This window comes from Eufriesea mexicana, unplaced genomic scaffold, assembly GCF_001483705.2.
Source record: "Eufriesea mexicana isolate 0111107269 unplaced genomic scaffold, ASM148370v2 scaffold812, whole genome shotgun sequence".
Taxonomy (NCBI): Eukaryota; Metazoa; Arthropoda; class Insecta; order Hymenoptera; family Apidae; genus Eufriesea; species Eufriesea mexicana.
This window is the reverse complement of record NW_016909009.1, coordinates 1,095,825-1,116,093: the sequence shown is the minus strand read 5'-3', so window position 1 is coordinate 1,116,093 and position 20,269 is coordinate 1,095,825. Positions and strand designations below refer to the sequence as shown.

The 20,269-nt window shown below is 45.9% G+C and overlaps 1 protein-coding gene across 1 annotated transcript in view; it reads left to right on the top strand.

The window, feature by feature from the left end:
* Positions 1 to 20,269, top strand: part of CARPA (Carbonic anhydrase-related protein A) — a 200,758-nt gene that overhangs the window by 54,564 nt on the left and 125,925 nt on the right. Inside the window, exon 3 of the mRNA XM_017899294.1 lies at positions 8,735 to 8,782. Coding sequence (XP_017754783.1) covers positions 8,735 to 8,782 — 48 coding nt within the window. The remainder of the gene's footprint in view (positions 1 to 8,734; positions 8,783 to 20,269) is intronic.

Sequence of the window (20,269 nt, the reverse complement as noted above, 5' to 3'; positions counted from 1 at the left end):
CATGCGATAATTCCTTTCAAATATAACGTAGAGGATGAACGGTGGTGATGTTTATCGAAAACAATTGATTATTCACACGAGTCTATAACGACTCTGGATTTACATCGATAGTTCTGCAATTTATTTCTCGCAACGCTCTACGTTATACTAAAATTCTGTTTTCTGCTCTACTTCAACTATGTTCGACTTTGAGTCTCGATCTCAATATGTCCTACGATCCGATACGTCCTCGGCGTGCATTTTATTTCCTGTCCACCATGCACATACTTTTTGATATTTCCCTTAAAAACGACCAAATATGATCGTGTCAAGGACCCGACGCATCGTCCAGGGTTTTCCCCAGCGTACCTGGACTCTACACTTTAGACCTTTGCTCTCTCTATAATCTTTGTAAAGCTACGTGAACATGGTGGAGAAAGTACGATACTAGGATAATATGTAGGACTAAAACCAGCTGTGTGGGTCCTCTCAGAGGGTTAATGATGGTTGTATGACAGCTGACGGAAGGGATGCGTTTAGTCCCGGACCTCATGACGTAGCCTCACCAGTATGGCTATCTAGGAAGCCCTGCCTCAGACGTGGACATTGTTAAAAATTCTGGGAATTCTATGTATAGGAAGCGAAAGCCTCATCAAGGATTCGCGAGAAAATCCTAGAACCTCCTCGAACCTGGAACCCCTCTTGTTACAAGGGTGAGGATGATGCCGTCACACAGTTATATCCCACACATCTCGGTGTCCGTAAAACGGAAAGAAAAAATGAAATCGTTACAGCCTATCTACGCTGCCCATCAAAGGGGTGCACGCCAAAAGCGCAATCTTCGGAACCCTTCTCGAGCAAGTACCTTCACCGACGAGCCTCTAACCCCAGACGAAACGTACTTCCACTTTTATCCTTGCCCGTTCTCGCTTCCACCATCGGTACACCGGAAACGTAGGATGAATAAAGAAGAAAGCTTAGCAGTATTAAAAGCGAAAGAATGGAAATAAACCGAGATGCAAAATGGCGCGCAGGTGATCGTCTGGCAAATTTCTCGGCGAGATCCGGCAGGCAACGTGTGCCAGCTTCCCGTTGATTACGTTTCTGCCGCTAAAGAGGCAACGGCCGCGTTAAGTGGCGTCGGAGTTGGGTCAGCGTCGCCATTCAGAGACGTTCGTTTAAGCGAAAAACGCGAGGAAAACGAAATCGTATTACGCTTTTGCGGATGGCGGAAGGCGTAGACGGCGTCGCGTCCTGCCCTTCGCCCGCTTTTCCCGTCCGCGCTTCATTTTCTCGTTTCAGAGGACCTTCCTTTCGACTCGCGTGCCACCGCGGCCCGGCTATCGCGATTACACAGCCGACAGTTGGTCCGAGCCACCCGGGAAATGAATAGCTACGCGAAAAGTGGCGGAACGAATTCGGGAAATATTTAAATGCGTCCGCGAACGGGACTTGATACGTGTTTACGGACGGACATGCAGGAGAGGATAAAAATGACGGGATAACGAGAGACGCGTTAAGTGGGATTTTCAGGTTTGCCTCGAGCGAGGTGTGACCCGCAGCTGTTATTCTTTTATGGCGGAGGCAACTCGCGCGTCCGCGTAATTGAATTTGTAATCGTTTCGATCCCCGTTAGGGGTGGGTTTTAAGTGCGTTTTTAATCGGCGAATAATTCTGCGTGGTTAATTTGATGGCTCGACGTGCGCACCGTTAAGCATATTTTCACGGATTTTTCAACGCGAATACTGCGAGACATCGGGGTAAATTGCACCGTCGAGTAGCTCAGAAATTGTGATCATTCGCTGTCTGCGTGTCATTCGTTTCTGACTAGCGAGGCTTAAATACGTAGAGATTTACGATCGTTAGTGCCTATCATGGCGATGAAAGTGTTGAATTTTGTTAAGAATCTTTGTAGGGATTTGGTTCCGATTGGCATTATACGGAAATAAAAGATGTTATGGATTCCGGTATATATTTTATTCACGAGCTATGAGATTTAAGAGTAAAGTACGAGCTAAGAAGATTATAAACTAAACACCCCATTCATACTCGCGCTATCGAACTACCCGACTCTTTTTCAAACGTCTCGTTTATGCTCACCCGCAGGACTATTGCAGGACAGCCCTTACACCCCCATTTAAACCACGCACTCTGCCTTCTTTCGTTCTCAAGCTTTCTTCCTCAATCACGCATTTCCCATAGCCTCGCTCTCGAGGTGGGCCACGTACCCTAAACGTTCAGGCGCCTTTCGCTCTTCGCTTGCATTTCATACAGTCATAAATATTCCGTTCGTTCGATCCTTCCACGCGGTCACTCGTCCTTCGGAATGAACCCTAGAATACTGCCTATTACCCGTCACCAAGGTTCAAGGGTTGATCCAAGGTTTCGTACTGATTCTCAACCTATATTCATTTCTGGCTATCGAGGCTTAACCACTTGCGCTAGCAAGGAATTCGCAGACACGTGCGTTAGAACAATCCAGTGTTTCTGTGACAATTACCTGACAACGTGTATACCACGTCGTTGGCGATTCTGTGACAAAAGCATTACGACGTGCGTGACACGTCTTCCCAGCGCAAGTGGTTAAATACGTAGAGACCAATGACGAACGTCAGTGGCTATCATGGCGGTGAAGGTGTCGAATTTTGTTAAGAATTTTCACCCTTGGAATTTTTTCGATGCCGTTATTGGGGATGTTTCTAATCCGTGGTACAATAATTTCCTTTTTCCCGTGTAAAATTTTCTACGACTACAAGAATGTATCGAAACCACCCTTCCATCGATTCGAAAAATTTTCACGAGTCTTAAATCTCCTTCTCGACTTTAATAAACGCGTTTTATCATCTGCGACATAACCACCCTCGAGTAAACCCTTTGATATTTTTCGCGAGTTACTCGATCACTTGCCTCGGAGAGCCGGCAAAAACGAAGAAATCCTCGATCACTTATCACTGTCATAGTTTCCTACGAACGTATCACTGACCTACATCCACGACGCGAAATCGCGCGCTCCGTAAAATCAGGGAAACCTCGGGGGCACAATAACTCCGAGTTACGCAGGCAATTCCTCGCGCGATTGATGCGTGGAAATCTCCGTTTTACGGCGACGATGCAACGCCGATGGGGAAGAGGTTGAAAGAAATCCAAGCCTCGTCGGTGCTCGAGCCAGAGCTTCGTCTGTTCGATCCGAGGTTCGAGGAACGCCTGGCTCTTCCGTAATTATTGCCGACTGATACGTTATTATCATTGGCGGTATTGATGAAACAGCTGGCTCTACTCCACCGATTCCTCGCTTAAAACGTGGAAAAGTCACGCGATGGAACGCACGAACTGAACAGGGCGAGCTGAAACGAAACCTCTAGTTAACGGGCTTTATGCGTTAGTTGGCCTGCTCGCGTGTTCTCGCCTCTCGAACTCGCGGCTCGATTCTCGAATTTCGACCACCGAAACACTTACTCCGCCTTGCGCGAGTTCCTTCGATATTGGTGCGGAAATTTAGTCGACGTCTCGCAATCGATACCTATCGTGGTTTCGAAACGCGGAAGTCCGAGAAAGTCCGGAGACAAAGCACCAATGATGCTCCAGAATTTACAGTGTACCTGAAATTGCGAAGCTCGAAATATTTCCGGGCTGAGCGTATACGACTCGGGCCATTTTCGTACCTACGATTCGTTTAGTTCCCTTTGAACCTAGCCGTTAAGAAGGACTCGATCGGATTCAAAGGAATACCTAATCCCGAGGTCAGTCCCGCGATCCACCGATCCCACGAACGGCAACCCCTTTAGAATCTGGCAATTTCCAACGAACGACTCGGACGATCAATCTCTCGTTCGCGTCGCCAACGAACAAACCCGCCGTTAAAAGTTCCCTCCACCCCCGCGAGGTGTCGAAGGAGTCGAAACCGGGTCAACAGCGTCGTTTCGCGCGTTTCGGTCGTTTTACCGTCTTCCGGCTCCCTTCCGGTTCCACTCTCGCGCTGGAACGCGACAACAGGTGCGGCAGTTTCGCAATTACCGTCTTATCGCGGTTAAACGAATGATACTCGAATTACGATGCCACGTGTCAGGGGCCACCGGCGGCGTTGGAGAAACAGCAGCGGTACCGGAAGTGCCACGAGGGGGCCCACACCGCCGGCTAATGAACCTGTTTACCGCGGGGCGGCAATCGAGTCGTCCATCCACTTGGTCGGGAAATTGGCGTTTTTAATAAAAACCGTCTGCACGGTGGTAGGTGCGAAAACGTGGCCGCGGCAGCTGTCCGGGCGAGAGCGAGTCCCGTTTAATCCGGCCATAATTTCGCCATTAAAGTTAACAACGTCTCCGGGTGCCAGGTAGTTGCCCGTTCCTCCGCCTCGGCTGGCTGTCGTTGAATATAGAAATTTCGGTTAACCATATAATTATGGCGGGCGCGAGAGGAGCGTCGGTCGCGGTGACGATCCTCCGCCGCGCGAAAATTATTAATTCCCGACCTGGACCCCTTCGTCTCTCCGACCTGCGTGTCGCCGCGCGGCCAGACGCGGTTATTTTCCGGCGAGATTTACGCGGAACCGAGCGGGTTGCGGCGCAGAGATACACACGGCCGGAAGTCCCGGCCTGGCCCGAGAGCGCGCGATTAACCCGCTTTCCAGACTGCAGCCTCGACTCGTTCGAGTGGCTTTTAAGCGTATTTACGTTTCCTTTCGATGCACCCGATTCGCCGTGGATTCAGTCGCTGGAAATTGCACGACGACGCCCGGCGTAGTAGGTAGACGCTGGTACGATGCTTCGCCGGAGTGACGGATGGAAAATGCCGGACGAATGGCGGAAATACCGACGGCTGGCTCGCTGTTTGTCCACCGGCTTGCAATTTACTTTTTCCAACGAGTGGCGAAGGGTTTCATTGCAGGTGTGCTGCGACAACAATTTCCTTGTCTCTGTGTACGCGATGGTAAAGTTGAACAACATTTGTCGCCGCGTAATTGTTCGCTCAATGGCGCAGGTGGCACTTCGAAAATTTTTATTCCCTTAGTTTCGATACCCACGAGACCTCTCTTTTTTCATTAATACCAATTGATTTTCTGTAATGTCAAATTCAATTTTTAATTATCCACGCGTAATCGACGTTTTATTCCCGCGGAATATCGTACGAAGTTATTCGCATTTTATTAAAAATGCCGTTATTTGCAACGAATTTCGTAAAATAATTTGTCGTAAATGCGAAGTTCGAACGATCCTGTTTCCCTCCTTCATTCGTATTAATTTTTTCGTGATTTTCAAGCGAGTCACACAGCTTCCAGGGATTAACGATTTTTCGGTTATTCGAGATAGGACGGAGTAAGTGACTCGGAGAATAGATATCGGGATAATACTTGGACGGTGGACATTGGATAGTAAATTTATTTCTATGGTATGATACACTTTGAATTCCCTGAGGCGCTGTTCCAGACCACTTGCCGTGGAAGTTCACGGTATTGCGATATTGCGTGGACTAAGCGTTTGGCTTTGTTGGTAAGAAATTAATTCGATCTTCGTTCGATGCGAAATTGATTCCACCCTTGAGTACTATCCCCGAGTAGTACGACAAAATCCTGGCGACACCCTGTCTGCGATATCTGAAATCGCTAGCTGTGGAAAAATAACTTCTGTTTCCGAAAACTCTCGATATTTCCTCGTCAGAAAAATTCTAGCAACTACAAAATTTTCGGAATACTTTCTCGATCTACGATTTTTCGATAAATATATTCGTCGATAATCACGGAACTCGTCCTGGATCGATACAGGGTTGCATAATCGCCAGGAATTCCTGCAAGAATTCCACGCTGGACTGGTTCGTTAACGATAAACTGGGTTCGCAGGGATCGTTGGATCAAAGAAAGGAAAGAGTTGGAGGAGAGAGTAGGACGGAGAACGAGAAAGTTTATTCTTCGGATGCTCTTTTCGGAGCACGCGCGAAATATCCGAACGGCGGGGTGGAAAAGGAGAAAATTGCCAACGGGTTTCGCGGAGATACGGTAAAAAGCGTAACTAGAGTGAAATTACCGCGAGGGAAACAGAAAAGAAGCCATCTCCATGCCGTCGTTTAACTTCTTTCTTTCTTCCCATCCTTTTTCCCCTTTTTCTCTCCTCTTCTACCCGCTCGCGTGCCGAAGTCCGTGTCAACCATCGGCCAGCGCGTTCCTTCTGCCAAACGGGCCGCGCTTCATTACTCGTTCGATGTTTAACAGCGCTCGTTACGTTTCTACGTAAACGCCGGTGAAAGCGGGCTCTGCTTCCGCCATTTTACGCAATTAAATAACTTTCCTTTTTGCCCAGTCGTTACCACCGTCCCTTATTTCCCAGTCTTTGACTGTCGGTTTGCAATTAAATAACTTTCCTTTTTGCCCAGTCGTTACCACCGTCCCTTATTTCCCAGTCTTTGACCGTCCGATCGGTGGGAACCCCCTGTGCTCCTCGCGAACGCTGCCAACCGCGTCAGAAACGCGAATTTTCCCGCCAATTCGAGATGGAAATGGTTTATCTTTCGCGTTTATATCCGATGTCCGTGGGTTTTCCTTTTTATCTCGTGTATCACCGATGAATCGGAAAGTGGATACTTTCTTTCTTTTTCTCTATCCTCTTCGGTGTGTACGATACGGGTCGGTTATTAAACAATTTCGGTTTCGTTGGTGAAAAAGCGGAGAGAATATTTTGAAACGGGATATCGGTATCGCGCGTGCAAATGGAAGTTTGAGCCGCGGATAGAGTTTCGTCTGAAGCGCGCATGTGAACTCGCAGATCTGTGGAGATTAAACTCTGTTAGGTTTTGGAAATATAAAATCAAGATTTCAAGTTTACTCGAATATCGAGGGGGAAATATTTAAGAGAAAAAGGAAGGAAACGTGTCAGTCGAAATTTCTTTCTTATTTCCGGCACCTGGTTAAGGAAAATCCGAAATGACGGAATTTCTTGCGGCGTCTTACTCGCCGAAGTCGGACATAGGATTCGTACCTAAATTCGGCGAAACACTCTCGAAACACATGGATCCGATGTAAACGAACGTGTTGAGTTTCTATTAAACTCCGGAACACACGAACTCGATCCTAACCTTTCCAAAACTGTCCATCCCGACTAATTCCTCATTACCCAACAACCTCGCCCCTAGTTCCTGCCAGTCCACCCTAAATCCCGCAATCCCACGATAAACGTCTCTTCTCCCCGCCAATAAACGGGGGAAAAAAGAAGAGAAAAGGGAAAAGGGAAAAGGACGAAAGAAGACATGTCTGGAGAAACAATTAATATCCCATAACAAAAAGGAGAAGTGTATGGCGGATCGGGGGAGGGTCCCCGAACGATGAACGCGCGGACATCGAGATAGGACACGGGGCAGAGAAGCGTGGGAGATTGACAATGGAGAGAGGAGAGAGCGGAGATCAGGACAGGCCGAGAAAGTTTTCCAATTTGAGGCAATTAGTTTGCCCGTGCGGGGTTGGATGGCATGCATCCAGATAATCGAATATGGGTCACCGTCAGAAGTGGAATGGGTCGCGCTTTGGTCAGACCTCTCGGTGTGACGACGGTGGCTAGGGTAGCAGGAAGCTAGAGCAAGACAGACGGTAAGAGGTTCTGCGAGAGAAATAGAGAGAAACACGCGGAAAGAGAGGGAGAGAGAGAGAGGGAGAGAGAGGGAGAGACGGTTTGACGCGAGCACGTGGACGAGGGTCGAGCACAGGAAAGCCAGGCTCGAAGCAATAATTGTTCAAGGGAGAATCTCGAACTATTCGATACGCTTAGGGCATTAAAACGTTCGCCACGGATGGAACGCTGGATGATTTGCATATAGAAAAAACGACGAGCTCTCGACAGGCTCGGCCCGGCTGTTTCGATGCGGAAAAAGTAATGAATATGGAAAGGGACGCGGTAATGCGGAAGATAAAGTGTTCCTCGTGGAATGAGAATTCAATTATGAGGACGTTGAGTGCTCCGAGACGAGACACTCTCGCTCGCTGAATTTTAAGCGATTTAACGATTACCGTTTCCGATCCGATCTCTCGCCGCGTTCACAGATTTCCCGCAATTTTTCCATGCCGCCCGTATCGAGTATAGAGTGTGTACGATTGTACAGGAAAGGTATTACGCACTTTCCGTATTCCTGCCCGGTTTCAACGCGAATTCGACCAAGGATCTTACCACGGGTGATCATTGGAACCTTCTTTGCCCTGTTTAGACACCTGTTTAGGTGTCCTGTCTTGAAAATTATTTGGAAAATTATTTGGAAAATTATTTGGTAAATGGCACAGCGTCCGAGGTAATGACTTTGTTAAGATATTTGTATCAATCTTCTTCGACATGGCGATCACGATCAAGAACAGATTCATGTCTGATCCTTGTTTGATATGGAATTATTCCAGGAGTTTCCGGAAGGACGCACGTTTCCACGAGAAAATTCCACGTTTCCTCGATTCGAGAGTTGCCATTTTGCCGCTGAAAGCTACTCTCAATGTCGATTCTGAATCACCCCTGGCAATCGATTGATCGATCATCTCTGGACGCCAGGAAGTTCGATTGATCGATGCGCCTCTCTGCCTGATGGAGCTTTAAAGTTTCTCCCGGTGTATGGGAAGTTTCTAAAGATATACCGGTAAAAGGAACTGGCCAGTGCGTTAATTCGCAATGCGGTTGCGAGTATTCTTTATTTTCGAGCCGGAGTTTAGCAGATGCCAGGTTGAACTTTGAATTTTAATACAGCCTGTCGCCGAGTTCGAAGCAGCGCGATAATAGTTTGTTTCGTTGCTTTGCAGAATCCAAGACCAGTTGGGACGAATGGTGGACCTACGACGGAATTTCAGGTAAGTCCTTGATCCACGTAAATCCTTCGGTAATTCAACTATCAAGGGAAGATTTTCAGAGTGCAAACTCATAAGATCGGGCTACGTTAAGAACAGATTTAAGAAACATAAATAATCTAGGAACAATTTCGGAAGGAAGAACGTTTCTCGATATAGGGCATATTTGAATTATTTCTTAAATTAATCTTTATTATAATTTTATATAATTTTATTCTATATTAAGAACCAAGTTTGCTCTTCGAAGCGCAATTTTGGCTAGGATCAGTCTCAACGCGAATGCAAAGAAATTAAGCGAGCAATTTCGCGTTACTGATTTTAAAGGAATTCTTATCAATTTTCCGAGTTGCCGGACAAAGTAATCGCCTGTGTAATTGCGAATCGATATCGATACCGGGCTGCTGAGAAAGAGAAATTAATCGGTACGAATTAATTTCCATCGATATTCGCGGATTTCACGATCGATTGCGCCAAGTTCGTCGAGCGAGTGACCCGGTCTTTCGAGAACTCGATGGAATAACGAGATATCGGAAGATTCGTGTTAAAAATCACCCATCTTCTGGTTATATTAAACAACGATAGAGCTAATTTAGCGATGAATCTCTGGCGCGTTGACGCGATTGAGCAAAACTAATTAATCAATTAACCCATTCCTGTCGAATGATTCGTGTTTAAATCTCTACTGTCATCGAGACTATAACGAATACTATGGAAAATTACGATCCGAGTGGAATTTTCGGTAGTTCGCATAATTTTCACGGGGAAGTTTCGGGATTTTAGCGCCAAAAGGGCTGATCAGCTTCCGTGATGCACAGCGCCGGTGGCACGGTGGTCCCCTAATTTTCTTAATTTTAAGTTACGACGCCATCGAGTGGCTCCTGGTGCCGGCACGAATTTTTTAATCTCGCCGCACCGTGGAGTTTTTATTAAAAATAAGACAGCCACCCGATAGGGTCGTGCGAGGCTCGAGAGCCTCGAGTTTAGCGTTGTTCCGCCATGTGAGCCAGCTGCCACAAGAGAAACAGTGCCGTATACACTGGTTCGAGTCTGCCATGATATTTTAAACGGTAACAAGAAAATAATAATTCCTTCGTCAACCCTCCCAACATTTATTCTCGTACGCTAACAATCTTCTAAGCAATGCTTAACGCTAGAACTACCGATCTTTAATGGGTACCTAACTATAACGTGCACAGATCATAGTAATCTCAGCGGTACGATGAATATGAGCGAATATATCGACTACAGTTCTTTCTTAACCCTTTGCGCTCGTCGATTTTTTGGCTAAAGAGGGGTACGAGTTGAAAAATTTTCTTCCATAAGGCTGATAATATTTTTCGAGCAGTAAATAAGAAATCGTATAATAATTAACACATAGAATTATTCAATTTCGATACCTCGCACACTGTTATATTATTTTAAATTTGATATATTAATTAATATCGAGCTTCGAAATTTTATCAAATGGTGACCTAGGGGCACCTCTCGAGTGCAAAGGGTTAATACGAGTTGATACCAATTATATTCTTAAAGCAGGTGTACCTGTTCGGTGATTGCAAAAAGGAAAATTCTGGAACCAGTCATTTTGACTGAGCTGGTAGTTCTAGTGTTAAATAATCCTCCATATTTGGACAGTGTGATTGAAAATAGCGCTAAATTCCATATTATTACACTCGATATATCGTGACCTGCCCTTTATACCTTTCGCAAGAAACATGCACCCTAGGGAAGGTAATTTTTCTCCGAACGACTTCAAAGTAGCGAAACTTTTTTCACCGGCGAGAACTGAAAGCTACGAAACGATATACCGTCTCGCGGAAGCTGGAATCTATGTAGCCCGAGATTCCGTCGAATTTCACCGACAGACACACGTAGTTCCTACGAGGTCACAGCGTAGAAACCAGTGTGACTTATTACCGTCATCGACGGGGCTCAGGAGTGGATTTTTAGGGCGCACCTCGGTCTCATATCGCGGACAGATGGCTCGGCCGTTTTTACAACCAATAACGGACTCCCTTCGTGGAGACATATATACACCTGTACCATCCTACGTTCGCCCGACCATACGTTCAGGGTATTCCCGATTTCGACCTCGGCACCGCTCCGGGGAAAAATATCATCTTGGACTGCCAAATCTTTGTCCCTAGCCCGTTGCGATGCAGCGTGGGAAACACTGGATGTAGGGGGTGCAGGTGGACAGGGTACGGAGGGGTACGCTATTGTATAATTTGTTGCGAGAGTCAATATTGTCCGGGGTAAATACGACGGGCGAAGAATTGATGGAGGCTATGGGGTGAAGAATTGATGGGCAAGAAATTGAATTGGAACTAGCCGCGACACTGTCACGCGTTAATATATCGTCCTTTTCGGTGTTTCTATTTTCCATTTTTCAAATCCGAATTTAGTAAAATAATCAGTGTACCATCAGATTATTTTGTTATTAACCCTCTTGATCTTCGAAATACCGTTTCGTCGGTACTATTACTCATAGGGAGATACCATATTGTCGACTCTGTATCCCAGGTAAAACACGATGGCACCTTGACGCTTGACCATCGTGTGCGTCAAGTGTTTAGAGTATGAGGCAATAAATCAGTTCGTTTTTCCGTGTGTATCCTCTACCCTTGTACGTCAAATTCGGAAACTCTATCTAATAACAAAATACATAGCCATACCATATAAATGCTAGACCTAGAAGCACGCGGCATATAAAATCGCACAATATCAAGATAGCGACACAGTCTACTTGCTATTCCAAGCCAAACATGATCTACTCAAAGAATCGTCGTCAAGTAAGAACTTTGCATTGACTCCAATTTTTTCCCAATTTTCTCTGCAATAATTCTTTATTATTTGAAGCACTTTATTTCAATCTACTTGAACAGTGAAGGAGAATATGGTATAGGGAATTCTAAACAACGGTGGTTATTTAAATACACCTAACCTCAATGACAGCGTTCTGTCGCAAAGAACGTACGTTTCCAGTCGTCACTTCTTCCTAATTCGTACTTCTCCTGTGAAATTTCGACCAAATTTTCCACAAAGCGTAGCATTTTCTTCGTAGTTTACAATTCCGAAGCGTCGCAATGAAATTCACCGACCGAAGTGAACCAGGACACCCTGTATATGGCGAAGCGCAGGAATAGAGGAAGTCTTTCGAGAAAACGTAGAAAGGGGAATGACAAACGCGGTGCGGAGCAGATATTCGACATGGAATGCGTCGGGAATGAAAAATCTTCAGTGCCACGAGACTTCAGCCGTGGCTCGGGATTAAGTCGGCCCCCTCGTGATTCTCTCGTGGCTCTCTCGTGTTTCGCGGTTGATACGCAACTGGTAACCGTTGCCAGGCCTCGTGCAACGCTCGAGGAGCACTTTTCCGGCCCGTGGAAGTACTATTCCGAAGTGAAAATGAAATTTCTGCCGCGAGACGAGGTCGCCTTTACACGCGACGTATCCAGAAGGGACTTAACGATACGCTTGTTAAAACGCGGCACAGACAGCTCGCAGGGTAGGCATATCTTGCCTAACCCGCGACCACGAGGGAGTTAATTAAGAATGTCTCGTTAAACGCCGCTGATGCTTTCGAGAACGTTTATCGTGGGACGGTATCACTGAAATAAGCGAAATAACGATGAACGATGGTGCACGTGAGCAGAAGATCCACGAATATTAACCCTTTCGTTATGGCGGCCATCGTCGCGAAGTCTCTCCCGTAGAAGGAAGCATTGTGCCAAAGATGGAAACATTACGATCGTGCAGTCTTTAGTATTCGGGGCCAAGTCTTTTGAAGAAAAAGAAAAATGAAAGAAGGGAAAAAGCAACCATTGCAATAGAGCTTGCAATTCTTTGGTGAGATGGCTAAGTGGAACGATAGAACTTGCTTTAATTTTCTACTTAATTTTTGAGGCCGGTGACTATAGTCACCTATCGTGTGTGGATGGTGTCTTGCGACCGGTAACTGTAGTCATCCATAGTAGCGAAATGGTTAAACTTTTCTGAGGAATTTTAGGACGCTCTGCCGATCGGGAGGTTACTTTCATATCTGACCGCCACATCGTCTTCTGTCTTCGCAGGGGGCACGCGTCGTGGAACGCTCTCGATGATTCTGGTCCTTCCAGAACCAAAAAATTCGCGACACGTGCAACCACGTCTTGGCACGTGTGTACCCCATCGTCTTTTCCTTTGTTGGGGGTACTCATCGCGGAATCCTCTTCGCGATTCTGATTTTTCTAGATCCATGATCCGCGACACGTACCCCTGCGCGATTTTTGACTGGCCATCCAACGCTCTGGATCTTTCGAGGTCGCCATAGAATCATCTGAACTTGTTAAAACATTTTCTAAATCGTTTCTTCGGAGAGTCAACCTCTTCGCGTATAATTTGTCCGTGACTCGTGCTGAGGAAATCGACCGAAACGTTAGTATCAGTGACGAGAGGCGTGGCTCGTAGACAGGATCCAAGGTAAACATCGACAGGCTCGGTCAGACTCGTGGTTAATTTTCGCACACGATTTCCTGTTTCGACTGCGTGTTATTCTTCGACGCGTTCGAACAAGGAATGGCTCGACGCGTGACCGACCTTCTCGCCGGTGTCTTTCCGTCTCAGTTACGTGTTGTTCTTCGACGTGTTCGGACAGGAAGTGGCTCGTCGTGCGATCGACTCTGCTGTTGATTGTGGCACGCGCCATCGAGACTGGAATCGTAAGGTAAGAGATTAATAACGTGTTCGTAGATTATACGTTAGGTTAAAGGTCTCGGTGAGCGTGTACATTTTACATAAAGTACGATTCGATAGCTAAACGATAACGCGGTTAATTGTAGGCTAGATAAGGCACTAGATAAAATACGAAATTAATCTTAATTGACGTTAACGAAATTGAAGCCCTCGGATATCCGTGATTTCGATTGATCCCAAGGCTCCCCGTCGCGCCCTTTATATTCGTCGATGAAAGAGGCCGATGGGACAGTAGGTCGAGGACTGTAGAAAACAGCGCGTGAAACAGGAACGAATATTCATTCTCCTCGTTTGTTTCATCGACGTTCGACGAAAGAAAGCAGGCTATCCGCCATTGTGCCCGAATTCACTGTCGTTCCGAATCAGTTCTGGGTTCGTCGAGGGGTCACGCAAGGCTAACAGGGCTGCCCTTTGACCCAGACTCCAAGTCGTGCGTTCGACAATGCACTGGGGAAGGCAATCCTACACAAAGGGTCGTTGCAGGGGTGGGCTCCTTCCGTCGAATTTTCCCTTGCCACTTGACGCGTGGAACACGGTTAACCTTGACGTCTGACACAGTCGTCTGTCTATAGATAAAGCCATAAGAACATCTTACTACCGAAATAAATACCAATGTTCTCGATACGATTCCCAATCTCGAGATATCCAGATCCAAGCTTCACGCTGGAGGAAAATATTGTAGGATTTCCAGCTAGATTAATCCTATACAGACGGAGATCTTCGCGTCTAATGAACAACTCCCTTTTAATAATAAAACTGGTTTATCTAATTAACATATTACGCTAATTTCCTCTCAATTCTAACTCTCAAACACACGATCCTCTATTCACTACGTCTCGACTACACGAAATGTCGATCACGAGTCAGACTCGTGATATCCACGTTTGGCATGAAATTAAACAACGAGTCTGACTCGTGATATTCAAGTTTGGCCTAAAATTTTAATCACGAGTCAGACTCGTGAAAATAGTGCAGGGGGTTAATCCCAGCGTGTCCCAAAGAGTTAAGTAAGTCTGTTATTCGATAGCCGATTGTACTTTACCCCGTTGGATACTGTAAGATTTCTAGGTAAATTAATCCTATGCAGACCGAGATCTTCGCGTCTAATGAACAACAACTCCCTTTTAATAATAAAACAGGTTTATTTATTTAACATATTACACTAAGTTCCTCTCAATTCTAAGCTAGTTCTCAAACACACGATCCTCTATTCACTATGTCTCGACTACACACAATCCCTTACTTAACACTAGAACTATTAATCCAGTCAAAATGACTGGTCCCAGAATTTTCCTTTCTGCAATCACCGAACAAATGCACCTGCTATAAGAATAAAATTGGTATCAACTCGTATTAAGAAAGAACTGTAATCAGTATATTCACTCATATTCATCGTACCTCTGCAATTACTATAATCTGTGCACGTTATAGTTAGGTACCTATTAGAGATCGGTAATTCCAGTGTTAAAGTCAAAACTCTCTCTTTCCATACACAGGCTTTCTCTCTCGATCACTCGACCCGGTCATAAATATATCATCCATTCGCACGCACTTTAGGTATCGTCCTAAACGCCTAATTGTAAGTCGAAGCCGATATCACTGTTTATTATTCTCCAGATAGAGTCCTTCGCTGCTCGCTACCCCACAATATTGATAAATAAATTCCTCCCTCTCTCGAACTCTCTTCTTCGTCGATATCGGGATCTACGATAAATATCCCACAACACGGAAAAAGGAGAATAAGAAGGAAAAGATCCCTTCATTTAATCAAACGAACAATACACGAGGAGCGCGGAGTAATTAAAAATAATTGCACATAAATAATGGTCGTAATGCCTCGTAATTTTCCTCGCCCCACCGACTTCCAATATCCTCGCGGGGTAATTCACCGAAGCGTCATACGTTCTGTATACTTTCTGTTCGACGATTTCGTCGTTTTTATCGCGTCGAAAACGCGGTGATTAACGCGGCGACCAGGGTCCATCGTTACTGATCCTCGAATGGACGCCTCTCTGTTTCTCCGGGGGGTTGGAAGAAGAAATCCTTGGAGCAAAAATGATACTCCTGCTGTCGTAATGGCGTATCGTTTCGTCCGTGTCACTACCCTTATTCATCGAAAATGAATTTTTTTCCTTGCAGCCCCTGCTTCCTTTTTCCCTTGTTTGCCTCTCGAGTTATTCCGAAGCGGCGAACCGCGAACATCCATGCTCGAAGGCGGCCTTTTGGAACTTATTAAGCGAGCTCTTTATGAAACAGGCTTCGTTACGGTGAAAGCCCGGCCGCGTTGAAAGCGGAAGCTGTCTGGGTTTATTTTATAAATTCGAATGAAAGACAACAATCGCGCTCTCTGTTATCCGGCGAAACAAATAAATGTGCGTTGGCCTGATTTCCACGGCAAGATTGCCCGACCCGGAGGCTCCGTATAATGCGGTCGTCATCGCGCTGTTCGCGGTTAATAGATTTATAATCGCGGTGTCGCGATCACTTCACCTCGTTTCGCGGCAGTCACCGTGGATAGCGATGATTTTTCGTCCGTCGAATCTTCGTTTCAAAGCGCGTTTTAATGGTCGAAAGTGGATGCAACGAAATGCCTGGGAGAACCTCGTTCGACTTCTTTACAGCGTTGGGTCGCGGACCGGAAGTCGAGGATCGCGATCAACGCGGGATCCGTATAATGCGGTCGTCATTGCACTGTTCGCGTTTAATAAATTTATAATCACGGTGTCGCGATCCTTTCACTTCGTTTCGCGACAGACACCGTGGATAGCGATGATTTTTCGTCCGTCGAATCTTCGTTTCAAAGCGCGTTTTAATGGTCGAAAGTGGATGCAACGAAATCCCTATGAGAACCCTTTCGATTACCTTACAACGTTGGGTCGTGGACCGGAAGTCGAGGAACCCCGAACAACGCGGGTTCCGTATAATGCGGTCGCCATCGCACAGATCGCGATTAATAGATTTATAATCGCGGTGTCACGATCGTTTTTCTTGGTTTCGCGATAGACACCGAAGACAGTGATAATTTTTCGTCCACCGAATCGTCCGAAATCCCTGGAAGAACCCCGTTCGACTTCTTTACAGCGTTGGGTCGCAAACCGGAAGTCGAGGATCGCGATCACCGCGGTCGAAGGTATTTACGCGAGCACCCTTTAATGCGGTCGTCATCGCGCTATTCGCGGTTAATAGATTTATAATCGCGTTGTCACGATCATTTCTTTTGATTTCGCGACAGACACCGTGGATAGCGATGATTTCTCGTCCATCGAATCATAATTTTGAAGCGCGGTTTAATGGCCAAAAGTGGATGCAACGAAATCCCTGGGAGAATCCCTTTCGGCTATCTTACAGCGTTGGGTCACGGACCGGAAGTCGAGGATCGCGATCATCGCGGTCGAAGGTATTTACGCGGAGAGTTTGGTTACTAGCGGGCTTCGGTATCGGATTTTGTATCCTAGTTAGTGGAAGTGGAATTTTCCTGGAAATTCGGATCGTATAATTATCGCGGAGATGTTAATGGCTGTAAGATATCGCGGAATGCTTTCTGTGTCGATAGAGGGTGTTTAACCCTGGAAGTATCGACCACGTTGCAAAGTGGTGCAATGAAAACGGTTTGGTGTGCATAACTAGGTTTCTGTTCTAGCATTAAATATTAGGTCACCGTTAGGCATTTCTGGTGTCTTCCGTAGGAATTTGCCAATTTCGTGGTGAACACGGAGGGTGTTCGAAGGTCGTGAATAAGCTAGGAGTGCAGGGCGTGTTCCGTTGCGGCAGGTGAAAAGAGCAAGAATTTTCCTTCGACGTTAACATTTCAATGACATTTGACAGCGGTTGTAAGAGTATCTATTCTTCTTCCTCACGATCGCGGTGTTATGAATGTTTGATGCCTTTATGTTCCGTCGCTGTGGCGACATTAGACCTTTCGCACGAGCAGTACCGGGATAATCTCCTTTGGGGGAGGAAGAGCGAGGACGATAGAAGTAAATATAAAATTTTCGCTGCCTGCTCCGTCTGTTCATTCGTTACGTCCAACATTCTTCGTTTATTTTTCATTCGTTTGGTTCTATAAAATAGTCCATTCGCGTCTGAAAATAGAGCCTGCTCGAGAAGTCTGTCAAAATTCTTCAATTGGCAGCGACGTGTCTTCGACAGAGGATCAGGGATGACGTGTAAAAAACAGATATAAATTATTCACCCGGACTCTTCGACAGGAAGCGTCTTGCAACGCTCGCGCTGCCCACCGTGACGAAACTCGCAGGGTTATGCGGACTATGCGCCCCTAAACGCCGTTTCGGGTCAGAATTTCGAGAATGTCTCTAATTCGACAAACAGAGCGAGAACTGACCACAGTTTCGCCTAGTTTCGCCGATGTTCCGTTGATAAATAATCGAATTTATCGCCGTGTCTTTAACGCTGCCCGCGGACCAGTTCGATTAAGCTTCCTCTAATCCACGGATTATACTCGGATTATAAATCGCGATTGCGCGGAGCCCTGTAAATCGTGGAAAGTAAAAGCATTACAAGGGATGATCGCGTCTATGACCGATTATTAGTAACGAAATTATGGCAAATAAATATAAACCAGCGGGGCCAAAGTCGACGACCATAATGGCAGTCGCGAAACATTGCGACGCGCGATTAATTCCGCCGATGAATAAAATCCAGATCGCGAGAGATAAATTTTTCTTTACCCGTGATATGCATGCGTTATTCCAGCGTTATTTGGACGCGTTGAAAAATTCGCGGAGTCGTTCGTATTGGCAATTATTCGTTATCCTCTTTTCCAGTTCTTAATAGCCAGTGATCCCGACGATACGTCCCTGGCAAACATTCCCGTGTGAAAATGACCCCCTGGAAGGATTCGTTCACCGTAATCACGAGCTAACGCGAATTATAGACTGGCAACCCGGTGCAAACATAGGGTGGAACGTTGTAAAAGAACGAGTATCGTTCATCTCGAGACGGCCCCGTGGCATTCTCCCGCAGCGAGACGCAACAAGAGTTTGCAAAAACGGGAAAGTAGGGCGAGCCCATGAATAATAGAGGCGAATGAATATTCGAGCAGCCGGGAATATTCGTAGCCGGGATGTATGAAATAAGGTGAACGCTTTCGAATGATCTCGAGAATCTGAACGGGACGCAATTTCTAATTCGATTCGCGGCCCGAGACGCTCGGCTCCCTCGGCCGGAATTTCCGCCGGCGGAATATTATTTCAGCGAGGGAGGCAGGATAAAAAGCACGCGCTTTTTATGCAAAAGGATACGTAGAACCCGCGCGAGTGCATCGCGAGGGAGAAAAATTTATTAAATTTCCCTCGTGTCCGCGGAATGGCGGTGCGTAGTTACGTTTCCGGTCTTAGTCTTCGCTCCTTCGCCTGCTCCTGAGGATTCGTCGAGGAATCGTCGGGATCGGGGGGTAGTCGGAGGATATCGATACACCCCGCGACGTGAATCATTTCGACTTTGCCGGATGTTGTCTCAGCGAATTTCGCGTTTGTTTGCGGAATTTTACGTTCGTTTGATAAATAGCGAGTCGGAGGAATGTTTTATCGATGGAATAAGGCAAGGGTTGTATTCCTTCGAAATAGTCGCGCGAGTAAGCTCTGATCTGTGAGTAAATGGATAAACTAACAAGAAGATTTATTTAACGCGATAACAGCGCAACATAAATGTTGGATCACATTAGGGTGGATTGGCTAAAATAGCGTTGTTTGCTTCTTAACAGAATACAATAAGCTGAGTATTGGCTAAGAGAGATTCGCTGCGGGCACGCTCGACTTGGACTTCTTACTGACATACTGGCACACTCTTAGAGACTGGCTTAAAAACTCTTAAAGACTGTTAGAGATTCCTGGAGACAGAAGTCTGACTCGCCCGCGCCTTTGCACCCTTATTTAAGCCATTCATTCTGTCCTTTTCCATACCCAGGTTCTCGTTTTCAGTCATGCCCCTTTCCCACGCAACCTCGGTGGGCCAGGTACTTCAATCACTCTGGATGCATCCCTAAACTTTCACTCGACTCTACTATAAATATTCTTTGCAGTCAATCCTCTTGCACACGGTCACTTTCATTCTGTACCCAGACATACTTGACATTCTTTCAGGGCCGTACTTATTCCAATCCTACATAAATTATAACTAAATCTCGTAAAATAAATTCGCTTCTAACTGCGATATAACCTCTTGAGGACTCTCTCACGCGCAACGTCTATATGTAATGACTGTCATTCACCTACTGATTCTTTTTTCGCGACTCTCTGTCATACACACGCATTCTTCTACACAAACATTCTTTACACTCATACCACACATTCTATGACAACCACTACCATGTGATCTTTAGGGTCGTAGGAAGATTCTGCGATTCGGTGAATTACGAAATGTTACCGGAATCGTGAAATTCTGTTCCTTTGGGTCAACGAGGAATTCGCACAGGGAACACGGGGACCGCGAAGCGAGAAATTTTCGATTAAAAGCAAAAATATTTCGAAGATTAGGTTTTATATTCATTTCGTTTTTTCGTACTTTCTTCTTCAAATTCATTTTACTAAAATCAATTTCTGGTCGTATTCCAAGATCGCGTGACTCTCGTGTTTGACATGCCTATTTTAGGTGCAGACTGGAAAGAGATTAAAATTATTTTGCTAGTAATATATATCTGTTTGACAGGACGCTATTTGGAAAATCGTCGGCTTTCGAATTAGGAAATTCTTCATTTCGTATCAGTTTGTTGGTCGAAAATTGATCCAGGTGTTGGAA